The sequence below is a fragment of the Temnothorax longispinosus genome, chromosome 8 (assembly GCF_030848805.1).
Source record: "Temnothorax longispinosus isolate EJ_2023e chromosome 8, Tlon_JGU_v1, whole genome shotgun sequence".
NCBI lineage: Eukaryota > Metazoa > Arthropoda > Insecta > Hymenoptera > Formicidae > Temnothorax > Temnothorax longispinosus.
Genome location: NC_092365.1, coordinates 8368895 through 8391219, shown reverse-complemented (window position 1 = coordinate 8391219; position 22325 = coordinate 8368895). Strand labels below are relative to the sequence as shown.

At 36.5% G+C, this 22325-nt stretch overlaps 1 protein-coding gene across 3 annotated transcripts; it reads left to right on the top strand.

The window, feature by feature from the left end:
- The first annotated feature begins 1334 nt into the window (after positions 1 to 1334).
- On the top strand, positions 1335 to 6889 carry LOC139817703 (uncharacterized). 3 transcript variants are annotated; one of them, XM_071785967.1, is made up of 6 exons: positions 1335 to 1568; positions 3958 to 3979; positions 4086 to 4236; positions 4392 to 4861; positions 6131 to 6261; positions 6349 to 6889. In XM_071785967.1, exons 3-5 carry the CDS (start codon positions 4113 to 4115, stop codon positions 6200 to 6202), a joined length of 666 nt encoding a protein of 221 aa, XP_071642068.1. In that variant the 5' UTR covers positions 1335 to 1568; positions 3958 to 3979; positions 4086 to 4112; the 3' UTR covers positions 6203 to 6261; positions 6349 to 6889. The 3 variants fall into 3 exon arrangements, with proteins under 3 accessions (XP_071642068.1, XP_071642070.1, XP_071642069.1); XM_071785969.1 differs by lacking the exon at positions 1335 to 1568 and having other exon boundaries at positions 3945 to 3979; XM_071785968.1 differs by lacking the exons at positions 1335 to 1568; positions 3958 to 3979 and having other exon boundaries at positions 3990 to 4236.
- Positions 6890 to 22325: the final 15436 nt, after the last annotated feature.

Below are 22325 nucleotides of genomic sequence, written 5' to 3'. Positions count from 1 at the left end.
CGCTTCTACGGTCGCTGGGGAAAAGGGACGAGCTCATCGTCGCGCGTTCCGATTCCGAATCGTTTCGATTCTGTTCCGCTGGTTCCTACTGTACAGTGTCATGGCAACTAGCGCGGAATTAGCGCGGGGACACAAAAGCCCTTACCCTTTTTCAACACGTATAATAACGAATTTCTATATATAAATATTGTTTTGCTTCTTTATCGCGAGAATTTAACGCAAAATAATCTATTAACATAGTAACTTGATCTAAAGCGGAAGTTATTGTATTTTCATCGGATCCATTTTCAATTGTAATATTTTCTTCATTAGAAAGATGGACAGGTAAACGTACTATAGTATGACTTTTATCTTGTAATTTTTTCTCAAAAATGCGCCAACTGGCTTCTACAGGTCCAACATAACGTGTGTCTATAAAATTACAGTCTCGCCAAGCTGTTGGCGACGCCGAGTATCCTGGGAGCCAGGCGAGCGAAATGCTTGCCAAAGCTCCAGTTACCATCCAGCCAGAGGCCCAAGACCTTCATCTGGGCCCCTACGGGAACGCGAATCCCCTCCATCATCACGTGGACCCCGGGCGGCTTGCCCCGCCGGCGGTCGTAAAAGTAGACCGCCTGCGTTTTCTGCGGGGCCACCTTGAGGCCCACTTCCTTCATCGCGGCCACCACCCTGGCTATTGCAACGTTGGCCTTTCGTCTGGCCTCCTCCCAGTCGTCGCCCTCGACCCCCAAGAATGTGTCGTCGGCAAAGCCGTTCAACCAACATCCCGGGGGCAGGGCGACGCGTAGCACGACGTCGTACCCTAGGTTCCACAGGGGGCCTAGGGGGCCGAGGACCGACCCCTGTGGAACCCCCCACACGATTAATAATCCCATTCGTTTGCTCTTTGATATGTATCATTTCAGAGATCATTCGTTTGTGATAATTCGGTTCATGATCTAAGATACATGTGTTATCCCAGTCAAAGGTGTGATTGCAATTTAAAATATGATTTGTTACCACCGAATGTTTGGATTCATCTAGTCTGATGTTGTACTTATGTTCTCTAATTCTACTCTGAAGTTTCCTTTTCGTCTGGCCCACGTACGATGCATCGCAATTATTGCAATCAATCCTGTATATTTTAAATTTGATATTATATCATCTCACTTAAATATATTTATCCAGTTGCCACTAAGATGGTTCAAAAATGTATAGCACCTATCAAAATTGTGGACTTGCATGGGTCTCCACGGGACGGCGATGTATTCAATGAGATGGAAAATTAACTGGAGCATGACTGACTTGAGAAGAAAGCCAGGGGGGACAAACTCGCTGGATTTTTGGGCGACGGATGTGGCAGTACGGGGGGACAGCGATAGAGGCAGCACCGTCGTTCCTTTCTCTTCTCCTCTCTAATCCCCTCGTCCACAAACAGCAAAAGCGCGGCTGAGTACAGCTGAGCTCATGAAGATTCATTAACTTTGGTTAACTTGTGCAAGATTATAGTGACTGCAGCAGAGAATTTGCAAGAGGAATAGAGTAGAAGGAAGGAAAGCTGAAAGGATTTATCGAAACGGATAAGATTAACAATCAATTAGAAAAGCCATGCGATCCAAGCTTAGGTCTTTGACAGCCTTATATTAGTTACTGTATACATATATGTCTATATATATACATATAGTTTTTTCCAACATACTGCGCGCCGATTATTTGTCGGACTTAAAACACAGTAATTGTTAGAATTAAAAACCCTTCCCTCCCCGGAATTAAATCGACTCGATTTAAATATCTAATAACTGTAAAGAAAATTTATTGCGAAAAATATTACCTCAGCCAGGGTTCGAACCTGGAACCTCCCTCATTCCGTGTAGGGCGTCGTACCAATTCGACTACCGAGGCATGTGGTAATATTTATCGCAATAGCCGGTTAATAATAGTTTGAAACGTCTTTCTCAGGCGACGTGAATAATAATAAGAGAAATAGGATCGTAAAGATATACAATCAATTAGAAAAGCCATGCGATCCAAGCTTAGGTCTTTGACAGCCTTATATTAGTTACTGTATACATATATGTCTATATATATACATATAGTTTTTTCCAACATACTGCGCGCCGATTATTTGTCGGACTTAAAACACAGTAATTGTTAGAATTAAAAACCCTTCCCTCCCCGGAATTAAATCGACTCGATTTAAATATCTAATAACTGTAAAGAAAATTTATTGCGAAAAATATTACCTCAGCCAGGGTTCGAACCTGGAACCTCCCTCATTCCGTGTAGGGCGTCGTACCAATTCGACTACCGAGGCATGTGGTAATATTTATCGCAATAGCCGTTAATAATAGTTTGAAACGTCTTTCTCAGGCGACGTGAATAATAATAAGAGAAATAGGATCGTAAAGATATACAATCAATTAGAAAAGCCATGCGATCCAAGCTTAGGTCTTTGACAGCCTTATATTAGTTACTGTACTTTTCTTTACAGTTATTAGATATTTAAATCGAGTCGATTTAATTCCGGGGAGGGAAGGGTTTTTAATTCTAACAATTACTGTGTTTTAAGTCCGACAAATAATCGGCGCGCAGTATGTTGGAAAAAACTATATGTATATATATAGACATATATGTATACAGTAACTAATATAAGGCTGTCAAAGACCTAAGCTTGGATCGCATGGCTTTTCTAATTGATTGTATATCTTTACGATCCTATTTCTCTTATTATTATTCACGTCGCCTGAGAAAGACGTTTCAAACTATTATTAACCGGCTATTGCGATAAATATTACCACATGCCTCGGTAGTCGAATTGGTACGACGCCCTACACGGAATGAGGGAGGTTCCAGGTTCGAACCCTGGCTGAGGTAATATTTTTCGCAATAAATTTTCTTTACAGTTATTAGATATTTAAATCGAGTCGATTTAATTCCGGGGAGGGAAGGGTTTTTAATTCTAACAATTACTGTGTTTTAAGTCCGACAAATAATCGGCGCGCAGTATGTTGGAAAAAACTATATGTATATATATAGACATATATGTATACAGTAACTAATATAAGGCTGTCAAAGACCTAAGCTTGGATCGCATGGCTTTTCTAATTGATTGTATATCTTTACGATCCTATTTCTCTTATTATTATTCACGTCGCCTGAGAAAGACGTTTCAAACTATTATTAACCGGCTATTGCGATAAATATTACCACATGCCTCGGTAGTCGAATTGGTACGACGCCCTACACGGAATGAGGGAGGTTCCAGGTTCGAACCCTGGCTGAGGTAATATTTTTCGCAATAAATTTTCTTTACAGTTATTAGATATTTAAATCGAGTCGATTTAATTCCGGGGAGGGAAGGGTTTTTAATTCTAACAATTACTGTGTTTTAAGTCCGACAAATAATCGGCGCGCAGTATGTTGGAAAAAACTATATGTATATATATAGACATATATGTATACAGTAACTAATATAAGGCTGTCAAAGACCTAAGCTTGGATCGCATGGCTTTTCTAATTGATTGTATATCTTTACGATCCTATTTCTCTTATTATTATTCACGTCGCCTGAGAAAGACGTTTCAAACTATTATTAACCGGCTATTGCGATAAATATTACCACATGCCTCGGTAGTCGAATTGGTACGACGCCCTACACGGAATGAGGGAGGTTCCAGGTTCGAACCCTGGCTGAGGTAATATTTTTCGCAATAAATTTTCTTTACAGTTATTAGATATTTAAATCGAGTCGATTTAATTCCGGGGAGGGAAGGGTTTTTAATTCTAACAATTACTGTGTTTTAAGTCCGACAAATAATCGGCGCGCAGTATGTTGGAAAAAACTATATGTATATATATAGACATATATGTATACAGTAACTAATATAAGGCTGTCAAAGACCTAAGCTTGGATCGCATGGCTTTTCTAATTGATTGTATATCTTTACGATCCTATTTCTCTTATTACGGATAAGATTATTTTTATTTACATATATTACATGTATATATAATTATTCATATAATATTTAGTTTAGAATATTAAATAATATATTAGTCTTTAATATTAAATATATATATATTATCATTTATATTAATATAATTATTAGTATTTTAGTAAGTATTTTTATACCAAGATGGTACGTAAATGCTGTGTGCCCAAATGCTCTTCGAATAAGGATACACCTGTACATAGGCTTCCACGAGATACACAAAAAGCAGAACAATGGCTAAGAACAATTGGACGGACTGATTTGATAGGTAACATAGAAATAATAATATTTATATTACTATGGAAATAATATTTATATTTGCTTACGTTGAAAATATAAGCATACGCACATATACGCACTCGTGTGTGTGTGTGTGTGTGTGTAATATATAATATGTTTACAAAGATTTTGTTTATATTACAGGTGCATCGGAGACAATACTGAAAGAATTACGGATCTGTACTTTACATTTTCCAGATCATATGATTTGTGTTGACACAAAAAGACGTGTACTAAAAAATGATGCTATTCCATCTATGCATCTATCAGATGAAATAGAAACTGTTAATATTAATATCAATATTAACAGTGATAATAATGACATTATGTCATGTAATGCCAGTACTAGTCAAATCAATGAAACAGTTGAAAATGTACAGTGCAATCCTAATTCTATATCATTGAATTGTAAAGACAAAAGAGTCGTAGAATTACAAAGGAATGTAAGAAGAATGAAGAAATCCATTTATAAGAAGAAAAAAATTATTGAAAAACAGAGAAGAGAAAAGAAGAATTTGCAACGAAACAAATGGAAGGATATGACTACAGACTTGACGAAATATCAGAAAATTTTTTTTGATATGATCGAAAAAAATCTAAAGCTTGCATCAGGGGTATGTTTGTTTAAAATTTTGTTACTGTAATGTTTTAGTATCTTTGTACTTTTTTATTTCTTTTATTTCTTTATTTTATTTTTCTATGGCTGCGTTCCGATATTCAATGCCAGTACTGCAAATCTATAATTTATGTCACGCACATTATAGATTTTCAGTACTAGTAGTGAATTTCGGAACGCAGTCTCAATTTCTATTTTATTTTTTAAATATTTTTTTATTCTTTTGTTTTATCAATGTTATTAATATGTTTGCTACTATGAATGCATCACATATATAAAACTGAGATTCTCACGAGAAATTATACATATTGATCATTATACATGTGTGAATTTTATATTTATATTTGCTTATTTTTATTACTGTATGTGTATAACTACGGAAAGATGCATTATATTAAATTTTGTATTTTTCAATACATTAAAAATATTAACAATATGGCGTGTTTTATGGTAAAGGGGTTTTTAACTGATTGATGATGGTGCTAATTGGTTTTTTTTACTTTCTTTTTCTTTCTTTTTTCTTATTTATTTTATTTCTTTTCTTTATTTTCTTATAGTTTTCAATTATTATGTTAATTAGATATTATATGTTTTTTATTACTTTACAATATCTATTTTCAAAATTTTTTATAATCTAATGTTGATTTATTAATTTGTATCTTTATTTCACGTATTTATGCCCATTATTGTATATATTTTTTCTATAATTATTTTATAGAAGTTATTAATTATAATTATATTTTCTAGAATTCATTTTCTATAATCTACAATTATATATTGGTCACAAGGATAACATTCTATTAATATGGGTTTTTATCGTTTTAATATAAATTTAACGTTTTAATTATAAACATGAAAGCCTTGCGCCAGTTTATATTTCATTTTTAAAATTTATATTACACTTTTTTTCGATCTGCTCATTAACTGATTATATTTATGTATGTGCTAATTTTCCTACGTGTGGATTATGGTGTGTATCTGTTTTTGAGACACTAATGTGTCGTCTGGACTATTGATCTATTTCCTGATTTTCAACCTATCGATTTTGCATTATGAACTTTAAGATCTTTAAATGCATTTGTGATATGCATGTTATGTACAGTTATCTTATAAGGCAATATTTTATTTTGGGTAACTGAAGACAATATTTTCAGCAAGGTAAGGTTCAATAAAGTTATGGAAAATTTTCTTTACTTGCAAGAGTTCTTAAACATTTTAACCTAATGTAACTTTAAAATTTTTTAACTAAGATTAATTATGTATTTAGGTGACAGATTTTAAAATAAAGGATACATGGAAAAATGTGGAAAGGAACAGAATAGTTAAATTTCAAACATAGAAGAGGAAAAAAGGCTAATCCTAACAACGCATAATATTTAGGAATATAAAACAAAATATGTAAGTAAATAATGATATTTTTAGTACAAATTATGTATTTTATTCCTATACGCAATTTTTACATACAAATTTTATTTTCTATTTTAGATTGTTGTCAGCAAAGGTGGTGCAGTTGTCTACAATAACGTTGAGTTTACGAAGAAATAGAACTTAATTTCCATTGTCTGTATATTGTATTATCTGTATATTGATTATATATTTCTATCATATATTGCATATTATATTTCTGATACTATATCTTCAATATTGAAACTGTTTTGTGTGAGTGTGTACACACACGCACATGAACACACACACACACACACACACACACACACACACACACACACACACACACTACATATATATATACATATATACATATATATATATATATATATATATATATATGTAGGTCCGGAAGTATGTTCCGGGACTTTTATTTTTTTACATCGGTATATTCCAGGACATTTGGCAGTTTCCAGGACTGTCCTGGAAAAAATTCATGTCCTACGGCACGTTTCGGGACAATTTTTTGAATCTGATTACATATATATGCGTTATATTCCAGGACTGTACATTTCAAAAAACGTAAACAGTCCCGGAACATACCTCTAGACCTACATATATATATATATATATATATATATATATATATGTCATTAAAAATATGGATGGTGTATTACATATATAATAAACTAAATATCTATTTATAATAATTACCTTTATTACTTTCCCATTTTTGTAGTATTTTAATATATTTTAAAGTCTTTCTTTTACCGATCGTCATTTAGTACAATGTTGTAATTTTAGTTATTATTAATTATTATTATTTTATATTAAAATATTTTTATGTCAAAATAAACACTTTGCAAAGTATGTGACACATACCCACACACACACATCTCTATTCACACATTCATTCGTTAATTTATTCGTTCAAATCCATTCAAATTCAAATCATACAAAAAGAAACATTTTCTGATTTTATATGTGGGCAACAAAAATAAATTGCATATACACAACACATTCAAATATATATATATATATATATATATATATACACGCGCGCGCGTGTGCGTGTACTGTGTAGCAAAGTAATTAGTAGTTTTTAATTGATCCTAATACAGAAAATGAGGTCAAAATTATAACGATTTCTATTAAATAGATATTCTGTAAAAGAAATACGCACGAAAATATATAATAATTTTAATATATATATATGTATAAAACGATGGAAATTACCGTTTAATAAACAAAATATATTATTTTCAAATATTTATTACATGTTAATTTTTGTAATTACTACTATATAATATTGTAAATTTGATTATGATAGCATTTTATATTCTGCAGGGACAACGTTATAGTGTAGAACAGAAAGCCTTCGCATTAACACTGTACAAGACTATGGGGAAGCATGCATATAATACTTTAAGATCGATTTTTAAACAAATTCCTTCGATACAAACGTTACAATCGGTGTTGCACCAAATACCTGTATATCCTGGATTAAACCCATTTATTTTGAGACATTTAGAGAGTGTAGCTCAAAAAATGTCAATGAAAGAAAAAATATGTATTATGATGTGGGATGAGGTATCTATCCAACCTAAGTGCACTTATGACATTCGGAAGGATGTCATTTGTGGTCTTGAGGATTGGGGCAACAATCGAACGGGAAAAGTCGCGGATCATGCTTTAGTTTTTATGTTACGCGGATTACATTCTGGTTGGAAGATGCCACTTTTATTTAATTTTTGTGATAAACAGACTAATACCGCTCAGTTAATTAGATGCATTAAAGAAGTAGTATCAGAAATTACAAAGACAGGCTTCCACATAGTTGCAACAGTGTGCGATCAAGGTTCCTCCAATGTAGCTGCAATTAACGAGCTATTGTTTCAAACAAGAAAGAAAAGGAATTTGGAAAATAGAGCACAAAGTAAATATATAAATGAGACATAACATGAAAATGTATGTGCGCGTGCATGAATTTATTTTAATTTGTCTTGTTTTATAGATCAAACATACGAAGTTGGAAACCAGGAAATAATACATTTATATGATCCTCCACATCTGATCAAAGGTATTCGGAATAATTGGCTATCGAAAGATGTATTACAAGTTTCCAATTCTCCGGGAGAAGAAAACCAATTTGCATCGTGGGACATATTAAAAACAGCTTGGATCATAGATAGAAAGATCAATACCATTCGACCACTTTTAAAAAAAATTACAGCAGAGCATATGGTAGAAGAAAAAATAAGTAAAATGCGTGTAAAAAATGCAGTCCAAGCAATGAGTGGAACGATGGCTAGTGCTATTCAAACATTCGCAACATCGAAATGTAAGTACTTACTTAATAAGAAAAGAATAAATAATTAAATCTTTAAGAACTGTAATTCTAGTTTTTCTTCCTTGCACAAAAAATAGTATAAGAAAAAATAATTGTGTAACTATAAAAAAAATATCTATCATATTTGTATAATTTGTTTTATTTTTTCATTTTAACTTGGTTAACATGTACACACATACAAATATTTGAATGAAAATTATTGTAAACAATTATATTTTTTTATTAGTGTATTATTCATTAGTTTACAAATGTATTAGGTTTTTATTCGTGTGTTAATTTATGTATTTATTAATATATATGTTTATATTTATATAGGCACGGTATCTGTAAACAATGAAGAAATTCAAATAGGAGAAAAAGAAGGAATAGCAACAGCGACAGCAGTAAATTTCTTCAACGATCTTTTTGACAGCGTGAATGGAGACGACAAAAGAGAAGACAGCAACGATTTGCGTTGTTCTGTAAGTAAAAACAGCGATCATCATGAATTTTGGGTAAATGCGAAAAATATATTGCGTAAAACAGCATTCGTTGACAAAATTTCGCGTACAGTAAATAAATCGGTACCGACTTTAAAAAATTGGTTGTTTACAATTGACGGGTTTCAAAAACTGTGGAAAATTTTAAGTGAAAAATATGATTTTGAAAAATTAAATACTAGATTTTGTAATCAGGATCCGTTAGAAAATTTTTTTGGCCAAATTCGTAGTCATGCTGTACGTAATATTAATCCCACACCTCGTCAATTTCAAGAATCGTTTTTTACTTTACTTGCAAATAATATGCAATGTATTTCAATGCGTCGCGGTAATTGTGAAGTTACAAATGATAATTTTAATTTGTTATGTACATTTGAAAATTATTTAGAACGTAACGACATGCGTAATATTATGTGTAATGACGATGAAGCACCTGAATTAATTACGGATAAAAATGTTGCCGATGAAGTAATTGTAGCATCTTCTGTAGATTACCAAGATGAAATTGTTAAGTTAGTTCTTAAAGAAGTTAATTCTTGTACAAATTGCGAAAATAGTTTAAGAAATAATTCATTTTTATTTTTCATAAAACAAATTACAAGCGTTACAAATAAATTGTTAAAAACTAGAGCTCATCGTCGTAACGTTTTAAAAGTACTGTTAGATTTTTTAGAAAATTGGAACGCTAATATGGATTGGCATGAATGCATAGAACATCATGCCAATATGTATAAAATTGTAGTGCGTATAATTGCAATTAATAATATTGTATCGTGGTGTAATCATAAGAATGCAATTATTAATATTAATAATAATAATATAGAAATGTTAGAGCGCGATGTTATAAATGCCGTGTGTGATATGAAACGAATACGTGAATCGTATAAAAATAATGTAAACAAAAGAAAGAAAATTGTACAGGATTATAAGAATTCTATTAAAAAAAGACGTAAATAATTTCGTTTTATGAATGTTAAATTGTAAATGCATGTATGAGTAGTTAAAAAATCAGTTAGGTAGGTCCTTCTACTTCGATCAATCATCTACCTGAAGATGTCATATTTTCCTGTCAGGAAGGTATGCCTTCAGGCAGTGTGGTGGATTTGGGGCGGAGATGAGATCGAAGGAAAGATGCAAAATTCTAGCGAAAGCAGAACATGTTGCATCTGAGAAGAAGTGTAGTTGTATGTGAAGAAGCAGTATGTGATTGTAAAAGTGTGATTGTACGTATTTAAAATTTGGTATGCCTATAATGTGTGCGATTTTTTTATTATACTTATATTTTTTTATTCTGTGTTTATATTATGTATTGCAATGGTCATTGTATTTAATTGTAATGTGTGAATGATGTGTGTTATATATGTTGCAAGTTGGTGAAGCATACATATGCTTTGCAACATATTTTTTAACCACACCGGATACTTGACATTTTTATATCCGACAGTCCGCAGTCTGTGTTAAGTGGGACGGGAAAATATGTTGCAATTATATTTCTTATATGTATACAAGTTATATATTTTGTAAGCTACTGATTACATTTAAATATATGTACAAGTTGTTAGAAATAAAAATGAAGTGATATGATCTCGAATTCATGTAAACTAATTTTAAGTGAATTTAGGTAGTATTGTTCTAATTCTGTATATATAATTTAATAAATCAGTGTCCCAAGAGTTGATTGTTTATTTTTTGTGTAATAAACTTTGCATCAGTTGTAGATCAGAGTCAATTAATGAACAGTAAAAAATACGATGTTGACTCTCAAAATAGTATACTTTTAAGAAAAAAAAAAAAAAGCCTGGAGTTCACTGGACTTCGTCAGACAATTTTTTACCGTGAGAATTATTATGCAGTCGGGACATTATTAGACCTAAAGTTGCAGAAAATTATGATGAATATTACGATAATTTTTGTTGACGCAAATGAAGAAAGTTTGAACCCTTTGGACCAACGGCTTAACGTCTCTGTCCGAAAGACGGAGCTTAGTTTGCTCCGCACAAGGGTCTCAATCTTGCATGGAGGGGCGCAGCTTTCGGAAAAACATTCCATGGCTCTAGTGGCGGCCGAGCCGCCGATCGTTCACGTGACGCGTAATCTCAGGCAAAGTATTCTCGCTATTTGTAGAATAAATTTCAATCTACTTTTGTTTTATATGATTCACGCTTGTTGAAGTATAAAAAAATTGAAATTTGTACATGTAATATGTGTATATAATATATGTGAGGTACAAGAGGGTGGCAGTGTGGTCTTGTGGTAAAGCGCCAGACTCGTAATCCCGAGGACCCGGGTTCGAGTCCACCTGACCACAGGAATTTTTAATTCCAAACTGCCACCCCCCGCACGACTGGGGCTCGTGCGGCGAAACTGGGCTATCTTTCGGAGGAGAAATGCATGGTGGTCATTTTATTGATTAATTGTTCTACATACCTGATCAGGTCTGTGTTGGTCTTATTTAAAAATTAAATTTAAAATTGGTCGTCAAGCTAGGGGAGCTTGGGAGTTTTTTTTTTTTTTAATTTTTTATACTTCAACAAGCGGCGCTTTTATTAAAAAAAAAAAAAACTCCCAAGCTCCCCTAGCTTGACGACCAATTTCAAATTTAATTTAATTTAATTTAATTTCTGAAGAAAACCAGAAAAATGCCAAGAGCGAGCATTGGCACTGGAGAAAGAGCCTTACATAAAGTTTCTTACACTTCTAAATACAAAGAAGTACATTTAATTTCTCCATGTCTCCTCCGAAAGATAGCCCAGTTTCGCCGCACGAGCCCCAGTCGTGCGGGGGGTGGCAGTTTGGAATTAAAAATTCCTGTGATCAGGTGGACTCGAACCCGGGTCCTCGGGATTACGAGTCTGGCGCTTTACCACAAGACCACACTGCCACCCTCTTGTACCTCACATACATTATATACACATATTACATGTATAAATTTCAATTTTTTATACTTCAACAAGCGTGAATCATATAAAACAAAAGTAGATTGAAATTTATTCTACAAATAGCGAGAATACTTCGCCTGAGTTTACGCGTCACGTGAGCGATCGGCGGCTCGGCCGCTGAGTCTCGAGCGGTAATGGGGGTATAGGAGGCGTCGCCTCGGGAATCGGCCCTAAATCCCGGCTCTGCGTTATACATTTAGTGGCAAATAAATTCAATGACAGAAAGAAGATAGTAAAAATTATAATTTTTTTTAGTGCAATATCATTGCGCTAAAATTAAATAGAAATTGTTAAATAGATTCTTTGTTAAATAAAAAAGCATACATATTGGCCAAGAGTGGATTTTTATATTTTAATTCAAATTTTAATTTTGTATTAACATAAAAAAATGTATATAATAATTTTTTATTAAATAATTTTTTAGATTTATTAATATGTAGGAAAATACATGGATAATTAATGTCGCGCGCCGATATAATGTCACGCGTTGCCTGGTCGCCTCGTCAACTCGGCATTCACGAGATCCGAAATCGCATAGCCAATAGCCGAAAGAGAAGAAGAAGACAGTTGTGTATTGATATGTACACGCTCTCGCACACCCAATTCGAATATGGCATCTACTCCCCACTCTCGTCACGTGACCTATTTTAGTTCTCTGTTTCCGGAGGGACAGAGCCAGGTGGCGCTGCGAAAGTGTCTCCTCCTCTTACAAGAGAGAAGTTTGTCCCCCCTGAAGAAAGCGTTCCATAATTTTAAGTTTTGACTATGTGATTTCGGCATGTCTACATGCGTGAATTAGTTTGTTTTGAACTCGATTTAAGTTAATTCTAATTATCTAAGTGACAATCTAAAGAAGTCCGAGTACGGGACAAAACGTTATTTAATTAATAAATCTACAAGTTAAAATTATTATAACATCGTTTAATTGCTCGTATAGTGGTCCTATCTCGTATTATAGCCTATGCTTCAAACGAGCGGAAAATAATATTTTTATTATATATACCGGGTGTCTGAGACCACCCGCCCACCCCTTTTTCTTCAAAAACTAAGCATTTTAGAGAAAAACGTTCCAGACAAAAATTGTATGGTTTTGAGGGGAACATAAGATGGTGTCATTGATTTGACCTTGGGTGGCATCGTTAAGGACAGGTCAAGGACACCTTCAGTTTCTTAAATGGAACCCCCTATTTTTTATTGCATATTCTTATAGCTTATGACGAGAGCTTTCCAAAACACTATAATTAAGTATTTTTCCATTAAATACTTTTCAAGTTATAAGGCTTGAAAGTTACAGTACTGTGACATAATATTTTGTTAAGTATTTATAATTCAAATTCCTTACTTTTTATTTTTGCAAACAATATGAATCAATTAATGTAAAAAAACAAAATTTTCTTACAGAAAAACTTGTTGTGTAAGAGCGTAATGTGGCACAGTAGATAGCGCACTAATCTACAAAGCTGAAGAACAATTTTAATGCCATTTATAATGAGTGTAATTCTTGTACCGTTGTTAAGAACAATGTCTAAAATACCTGGAATAAACTATTGCGCGCTGTGTAATTTCTGTAGGCATTCATATTCATGCATTAAGTTTCATTCTTACAGAATGTCTATTCACCAAGTACATATTAAATTACTTTTGGCAAAGACTTAAATTTAGCGTATACCATGAAAGAAGAGTACCGATTTTTTATTGCGTGATTGATAGTTGTGAAAAAGCATTTTATGTCACACGTGCATGGAAAGTGACCCATTACGCGCGCGACGCGACCCCGAATCGTGAGAAGTAAGGGGACTCACGCAAATCAAGCACCCCGAATCGTGAGAAGCAAGGGGACTCACGCAAATCAAGCACCCCGAATCGTGAGAAGCTAAAAAAATAATGAATATACAATAAACAGTTACACAAGTTTTTCTTTAAGAAAATTGTGTTTTTTTACATTGATTCGTATTGTTTGCAAAAATAAAAAGTAAGGAATTTGAATTATAAATACTTAACAAAATATTATGTCACAATACTGTAACATAATATTCAAGCCTTATAACTCGAAAAGTACTTAATGAAAAAATACTTAATTGTAGTGTTTTGGAAAGCTCTTGACATAAGCTATAAGAATATGCAATAAAAAATAGAGAATTCCATTTAAGAAACTGAAGGTATCCTTGACCTGTCCTTAACGATGCCACCTAAGGTCAAATCAATGACATCATCTTATGATCCCCTCAAAACCATATAATTTTTGTCTGGAACGTTTTTCTCTAAAATGCTTAGTTTTTGAAGGAAAAGGGGTGGGCGGGTGGTTTCAGACACCCGGTATATACATGAATAAGTAATAAATTAAGAAGATAAGAGAAAGAAGAAAAAATAGTAAACAAATAAATAAACAAATATAATATCTATAATAAATAATAATAAATGTAGCTTAAAACAGTACAAAAAAGTGCAAAAAAAACAAGAAAAAGAAATATAAGACACAAATAAGTTAATAGATTAAAAATAATTTATAAGTTTGTACATTTCTTATTTCTTCTTGAAGGAGCCTATGTTTAAACACATAACACACATACTATTTTAATTAAATATTTTTAAAAATGTTTTTAAAATTATTAAAAATTATTAAAATCTTTTTATCTTTAAAAAATATATATGTATAGTTATATATGTATATATATCTATATATATTCACTAAACAATTAATTTTTTACTTTTTAATTACTTAATTTATTTTTAATTTATTTTTAAGAATAACAATTTAATAACATTGAACATCTTAATAAATACAATAAAAATGATAAATTTATTAATTAAAAATTTTTTTTCAAAAATTTTGACGTTGAAGGTGCTGCCTTGTTCTGCCCCTGAAAAATAAAATAATATATAAATCTTTTATTATTTATTATTATTATTTATTATTATATTGTTGCACTCCGGCGGCTTTCGCACGCTCTCTAGGCACTCCCGCACTCGGTCGCGCGTTCACTCGCGATCCCCGGAATAAGGGAACACAGGTTTAAGGAACGAAAGGATGGTTTATTGCGTATGTTACAATCACAGAACGAGAACCGAAACGTCCGCTCAAGTTTTAGTCCAAAGGAAATCTGACAGCCGGGCTGTATCAACAACGCATAGCAACGCCCGTTGCTAAAGACGCTCCGCGGCGGAAAATACCGGGCGAAGCTGCGAACTCAACGCGAATGCAACACTGCCCCTCCGTTCTTCAGATTGTCGTCCCGACAATCCGGAAGGGCAGTCTCCAGGAGGTTCTACTTTCTTCGTAGGCTCCAGGGCTCTGAAGCGTTCCTCGCCCTATCCCGAGCTGTTGCTTCAGGATGTCGGGCTTCGCCTCCACTGGGCCCAACCTGCCAACAAAGACTTTCCGTCCTCCTTCCGTTCCTCGCCGTTACAGAAGGCTCTCTTCCTCCTCTGCTTTACAGGAACTCCATTAAAATTTCTCCTTGATGTAGTTTTCTTCACCGCCGCATTCTCCTTCCGCCGCAAACGCCGTCTCACGGAAGTCTTCGGACAAGGGGGGAGGAAAATAACTTTTTGAGAACCCATCGTCTCTAACCGAAATAACTATTCGAATTAGGACTCCCCTAGTCCCTGCCTCGGCATTCGCCCAAGTCCCTCGGAAAAACCTCAGTTGCAAAAACCGAGGGAGAGGCGGTCTTCTTTTAACCGTGGTCTCAAGATAATAATGAAGACTCCACTCCGTGTCCTTCAAGATCTTCCAATGAAGAAACGAAGATTCTCCCTTAAACACAAAAAAAAATACACGCAGTAACACATATCAACTTCAAAGAAAAACTTTTTTAACGATAAATCGGGTTCCGATTTCTTTAACTACTTCCTACCGTTCTCTCATAAAAAAGGGCTAACCTATCCGCATGTACTATCCTTTTTTTTATGTCTGGGGGATTTTCGAATGCAAAATACTACATCACTTAATTTTCTTACAATTAGAAAAGGGCCTTCCCAACTACTCTGTAATTTCGGGGCCTTCCCCTTTTCTCTTCGAGGATTATAAAACCACACTTTCTGATTTTCTCGAAAAAGGTCCTTCCTGGCTCCACGATCATACCAGGTTTTTACTCTAAAAGATTTAATTTATCTATCTCTGACTACCGAATGAATCCCCTCCAACTTTTCCCTCAGTCTTTTGATAAAATCGCCCTCTGACTTAGGGCTCTCCTCCCGAAGTCCCGGAGGACTGCCTTGTAATAAATCTAAGGGCAACTTAAGATTCCGGGCACAATACATCTCCGCAGGAGTTACGCCCGTGGTCTCATGTTTTGAAGATCTGTAAGCCAAAAGGAATAAGGGAATCCACTTATCCCAATCTCTTTGATTTTTGTTGATAAATTTGGCTAAGTAGTTTGTAATCGTCTGGTGTTGTCTCTCAACCTGCCCATCAGACTGCGGATGCAACGCGGTAGTCCTGGTTTTTTTAATTCCGAGAAGTCCCATCACTTCTGCAAAAAGTCTCGATTCAAAATTTCTCCCCTGATCCGTATGAACTTCCGAGGAGACTCCATATCTAGAAATAAACTGATTAACAAAAGTCAGCTACTATCCTTGCTCTCATATTTCTTAAGGGAAAAGCCTCTACCCACTTAGTAAAACAGTCTACAATGACCAACAGATACTTATTTCCAGACTTGGTCAATGGAAGAGGACCGAGTATGTCCATCTGGACCCTTTCAAAAGGGATCCCGACAATATAGATTTGCAACGGGGACTTTCCTTTTCCCGACGGTCCCTTTTTCGAAACGCAGATCTCACAAGATCTACACCAATCTTCTACATCTCTTTTACAAGTGGCCCAATAAAATCGCTTACGAATTTTTTCAAGGGTCTTGTTAACTCCAAAATGTCCCCCCGATGAAGAATCGTGTGCCTCCTCTAAAATCTGTTTAATTCGTTTTTGTGGAACAATAAGTTGATAAATCCTGGATTTAAGACTAGGAGCCTCCCATATCTTATAAAGAACTTCACTCTTCAAGACGATAGCGTCCCAATAGGAAAGGTAAATTTGAGCGGAAACGTCTCCTGTCGAAATCTCAGATCGTGACGGCCGTACCCCCGTTTCCTTGCCTCGGCAAAGAGCCGCGATATTTTGATCCTCTAGCTGGTCTTTTTTTCATTCATCCAAAGTTTCTCCCAGCAAAATTATTCGCGCGACTGTCTTCTCCGATTCAACTGGGTTCCTCTTCTATACTCTAGCACAAAACGCGCAGCCGTCAATCTCGCACTGACGCCTGGATAATCCATCGGCGTTTCCATGCGAAAGGCCTTTACGATAAATTATCTCAAAATCATATTGTTGGAGTCTCTCTAACCAGCGAGCTAATTGTCCCTCTAAGTCCTTGAAGGACATAAGCCATTTAAGGGAAGCGTGGTCCGAACGAATGACAAATTTACGCCCCAATGTCGAAAAGATTTAACCGAGTCGACTATCGCTAACAACTCACGACGAGTAACACAGTAATTTTTTTCCGTTTTACTCAGCACACGGCTGAAGTACGCGATAACCTTTTCTAACCCTTCTTGCCTCTGGGATAACACCGCACCAACCCCGATGTTAGAAGCGTCAGTGTCTAACACAAACTCACCCTCCCCCCTCGGGAAAGAAAGTACGGGAGAGGATGTTAACACCCGCTTTAAATTCTCAAAAGAGTTCTGACACTCCTCCCCCCAAACAAATTTCACTTGATTTCCGGTAAGCGCAAAGAGGGGCTTCGCTAAAGAAGAGAAACCTTTAATGAATTTCCGATAATAAGAGCAGAAACCGAGAAAACTACGTAATTGCTTTTTGGAATGAGGAACCGGCCATTCCTTTACAGCGGAAATCTTATCAGGGTCTGTAGCAATGCCCTCTGTAGAAATCACATGTCCCAAGTATTTAACCTTCCTTTCAAAAAGTACAAATTTTTTAGGATTGATTTTTAAGTTAGCTAAACGTAATCAAGAAAATACTTTTTTTAAATTCCTTAACATTTCCTCGAAACTCTTTCCAAAAATGATAACATCGTCTAAATAAGATAAACAAATCTTTGATAAAAGTTTCCGAAGAACTTTTTTCATCAATCGTTCAAATGTGGCAGGGGCGTTACAGAGACCAAATGGCATTACGACAAACTGCCATAACCCGTTCCCGATAGAAAAGGCCGTCTTCTCGCGATCTTCCGGGCGGATCTTAATTTGCCAGTATCCGCTTTTCAAATCCAAAGTAGAGAACCAACTATTGCCCGATAATTGGTCCAGGATGTCGTCAATCCTGGACAAGGGAAAAGAATCCTTTTCAGTAACCTCGTTAACTTTCCGAAAGTCAATACAGAAACGGATTGAACCATCTTTCTTTTTGACAAGAACGACCGGAGAAACCCAAGGGCTATGCGACTCCTCAATAACGCCCTGTTTCTTCATTTCTTCAATAATTCTGTCGACTTCCTCTCGCATTCGAAAAGGAACACGTCGGGGAGTTTGTTTAATTGGAGTAGGATTCTTCAAATTAATCTCGTGATTAACGACTTCACAATTCCCCGCAACGACATCTTCAGAAAAGACATCCTGAAATTCATTCAAAAATCCAGCAAAAACCTCCCTCTGTCCTGCGTCCAAATTTTCAGAATTTTTTTCAAATAGCCCCTTCAAGAAAGGAGAAACTTCTTCAGAAGAATTCGCTACCCGAGAGCAACTCAAAACCCTTTCGATTTCTGACTCCTTTTTTCCAAAAAACGAATCAAAAGTACCTTCTAAATTTATGACTTTTATGAAATCTTTCCCCAGCAGACACTGGTAATCAATTTCCGCCACGTACATTAAAATCTTCTCAGAAAAATTTCCTATTCGAACTTCTACCTCCATTTTAAATTCCACAGGGACTCTCTCCCCCGTGGGATAACAAAGAGAACAATTCTCGACTCGAATTTTCCCTCTAACCTCTCCGAGAAACTTCCTACTCAAAATGAAAACATCGGAACCCGTATCGATTTTAAAAGAACAATCCCTCCTATTTAATTTCCCCTGGTAACAAAAATTATCGTAATCACTCTTATTACTAATCGAACGAATTAAAACTTCCGGGGTTTTATCTGCGTGGGTCACTCTCCCCCCGCTAAGAGTAACTATTCCGCGTTTCCCTTTTCCGTGTTCGCGGGACATTCGGCTCGGAAATGCCCAACCTTCCCAAAAAGCCAGCATTCCTTTGCGGAAACGCGATTTCGAAAATTGCGCGGAAAATCTTTGTGGACGCTACCTTCCCTCTTTTCCTCGGACTTTTCGCCGCCCTCATTTTGAGACAAAGCTTTCTTTTCCCCTTTTTCGAAAGGTTTACCAAAAATTTCCCTCTTTCTCCCAAATCCCCCGAAACTTTCCCCTTGCATGGCCTTAACGGCCTTCGTTCTCTCTACCGCTAATTTCAAAGAGGTAATTCCCTCCAACTGAAGGGTCCTCTTCACGAAACCGTCCGTTATAGCAGAGATAAATTGCGAGCACGCAATCTTGTCCCGAACAGCGTAAGGGCACTCGGGATAAGCCAACCGGGCAAGTCTTTTCAACTCGGAGCCGAGAGACGCAAAGTCCTCCCCGAATTTCTGTCTCCGATTCGTGAAGAGGGAGTAATAATTTTGGGAGAGGTGCCCCTCCCCAAAACGCAATTCAAGCTTCGATTTTAGCTCGGCGTATTCGAGATTTTCTACGTTTTCGACAGAGTCCAGAATCGAACGCGCTTTTCTCCTCAAACAGGAAGCCAATGCGATGGTCCTTGACGCGTCGCTCCACTGATTTGCGCGAGCGATAATTTCGAACTGAGAGAAAAATTCCCGCAACGGGACCGATCCGTCATAAACGTCGGGCTTGAGCTTAAATCCGAGCTCCGCGCGCACGTCATTTACACCCACAAACGCGCCCCGCGCTCCCGTATTCTCTCGCGCGTCGCACACTCCCGAATTCGCGGCATAAGCCGTGGGGTCCGCGCGCACATCACTCGCCCCCGACAGCGCGAAACGCGTCCCCGTATCCCCGGACGCTCTATTATTGAAGGGACTTAGCTGTGTTTGTGCGGAGTTCATCCCTCGGAGAAGACGGAGCTCTTCCTCCTGCCGGCGGAACGTCTCGGCGTATTCTCTCTCTCTCTGCGCCTGTTCCTCGCGCATGTTGCGGATCTCGCGAATCACCGCCTGGAGGGTCACCACCTCCGTCGTCATCTCCGCGGCGTCCGACTGTGGAGTCGCTACCCGGAGTCGTTTCCTTGCGGCCATGAGGAAATTTCTGATCGTCTAATCGTAGCTCGTGTCGCTCGTCTAATCCTCGCTCGTTCGATCGATCCGTTCAAATCCCGGACGAGCCCCCAAAATGTTGCACTCCGGCGGCTTTCGCACGCTCTCTAGGCACTCCCGCACTCGGTCGCGCGTTCACTCGCGATCCGCGGAATAAGTGAACACAGGTTTAAGGAACGGAAGGATGGTTTATTGCGTATGTTACAATCACAGAACGAGAACCGAAACGTCCGCTCGAGTTTCAGTCCGAAGGAAATCATCTGACAGCCGGGCTGTATCAACAACGCATAGCAAAGCCCGTTGCTAAAGACGCTCAGCGGCGGAAAATACCGGGCGAAGCTGCGAACTCAACGCGAATGCAACAATATATTGTTATTATTTATTATTATTATTTATAATTTATTATTATTATTGTTATTGTCACGTTAATTTTGTGGCTATGTTGTGATTATTAAAGCCAAAGTGTTCGGTATTTTACAAATGTACTAAATCAATTACAATTATGTTTTATGTATGTCTTTTTATTTCAACGTATACTGTAAAAATTTTTGGCATGCGATTTCACGCTTCTGATATCATCAAATCAAACAAGGATAGAAGTAGCCAGTAGACAGAAACCTTAATATTTTTTAGAATCATACTTGTTGTAATAAATTATTATCCAGTTTTCTTTTCTTAGGGGTTTGTATCCTCTTTACCAATTGCCCTAAAAACATACGTCCTTCCAATTTTTTAATATCCTCAATACATGTTACTATTAAATATGGAGGATCAGCTGTAAAAATTAAAATAATAATAATACTTAAGAAAGACTTAAAGACAAACGTGGGATGTCCGATAATAAATGTAGCAATATCTGTTTTATGTAAATAGTCTTAGATTAAATAACAGAGTTTTCTACTTTTTTACAATCATTTTAGTAGTTAATAAGTCTATTATCAGACAATCTGATAATCAGACTTATTATACAATAATAATACCTGTATTTTGTACATTTCCAACAACTTTTATTTTATCTCCTTTTTTAATTTTTTTTTGTAAATATTTGTTTAAATTAAAATTTAAAATGTGTATTTCAATTTTATAATTTCCATCCGTGATAGCTCCACAACCAATTTTTTTATTAAGTTTATTATTATATTCTTCTTCTTCTCTAGCCTGTTTTCATCCACTCCTGGACATAGGTCTCTTCCATTTCCTTCCATGTCTTTCTCTCCTGTGCTGTCTGCATCCACCTCTTTCCTGCGTGGCGTTAGATGTCATCTTGCCATCTCGTTTGTGGTCGGCCAATGCTTTTTTTGGACTCTCTTAATCTCCATTGCATCAGGACCTTGGTCCATTTGGTGTTGCTTCTCGCAACATGTCCCCCCCATTGCCACTTTTGTCTACTTGCTCGTTCAACCACGTCGGCAACTCCTGTTCTTTTCCTTATCTCTTCGTTTCGGATTTTCAGCATTACTCGCTCCATTGCCCTCTGACAGATTCTTAGTCGGTTTGCGCTGTTCGCTGTGAGAGTGATTGTTTCGAGTCCATATGTCGCAACTGGTAAGTAGCCATACTATAGGAAATTCGAAACCGGGCGCACTTGACGGCGGGTCGGGGGCAGGAAGCGGAACGCGTGGGGGCCGCCGTAAGCGGTGGGCGAGGGGATGGCGTCGGCAGACGGGGGCCGCCCCGCCGCTGCTTTTCTAACCCGAGATAGTGGGGGGCAGCGAGGGGCGCCACCACTCTCGCGCGGCGCGGCGCGAGGGGGCGGGCCACTCCGAATTTCCCCTCTAGGTCAATTGCGGTTATCTCTCAAAGCTATTTCCAGAGTTATCTGCTGCCCTATTGACATTCGTCGTGCGATAAGCGCGAGCCAAAGCGAATTCTCGTGCAATTTTATATCCCGCTAAACATCGTCGTCGTCGGAGATCGTCTCTCCGTTTCTTCACGTCGCCGATACGCGCGAGACGCGTGATCGCGGTTATTTGTCAAAGTTATTCCAGGAAACGCTGCGTGGTTATTTGCTGGCCTATTGATCCCG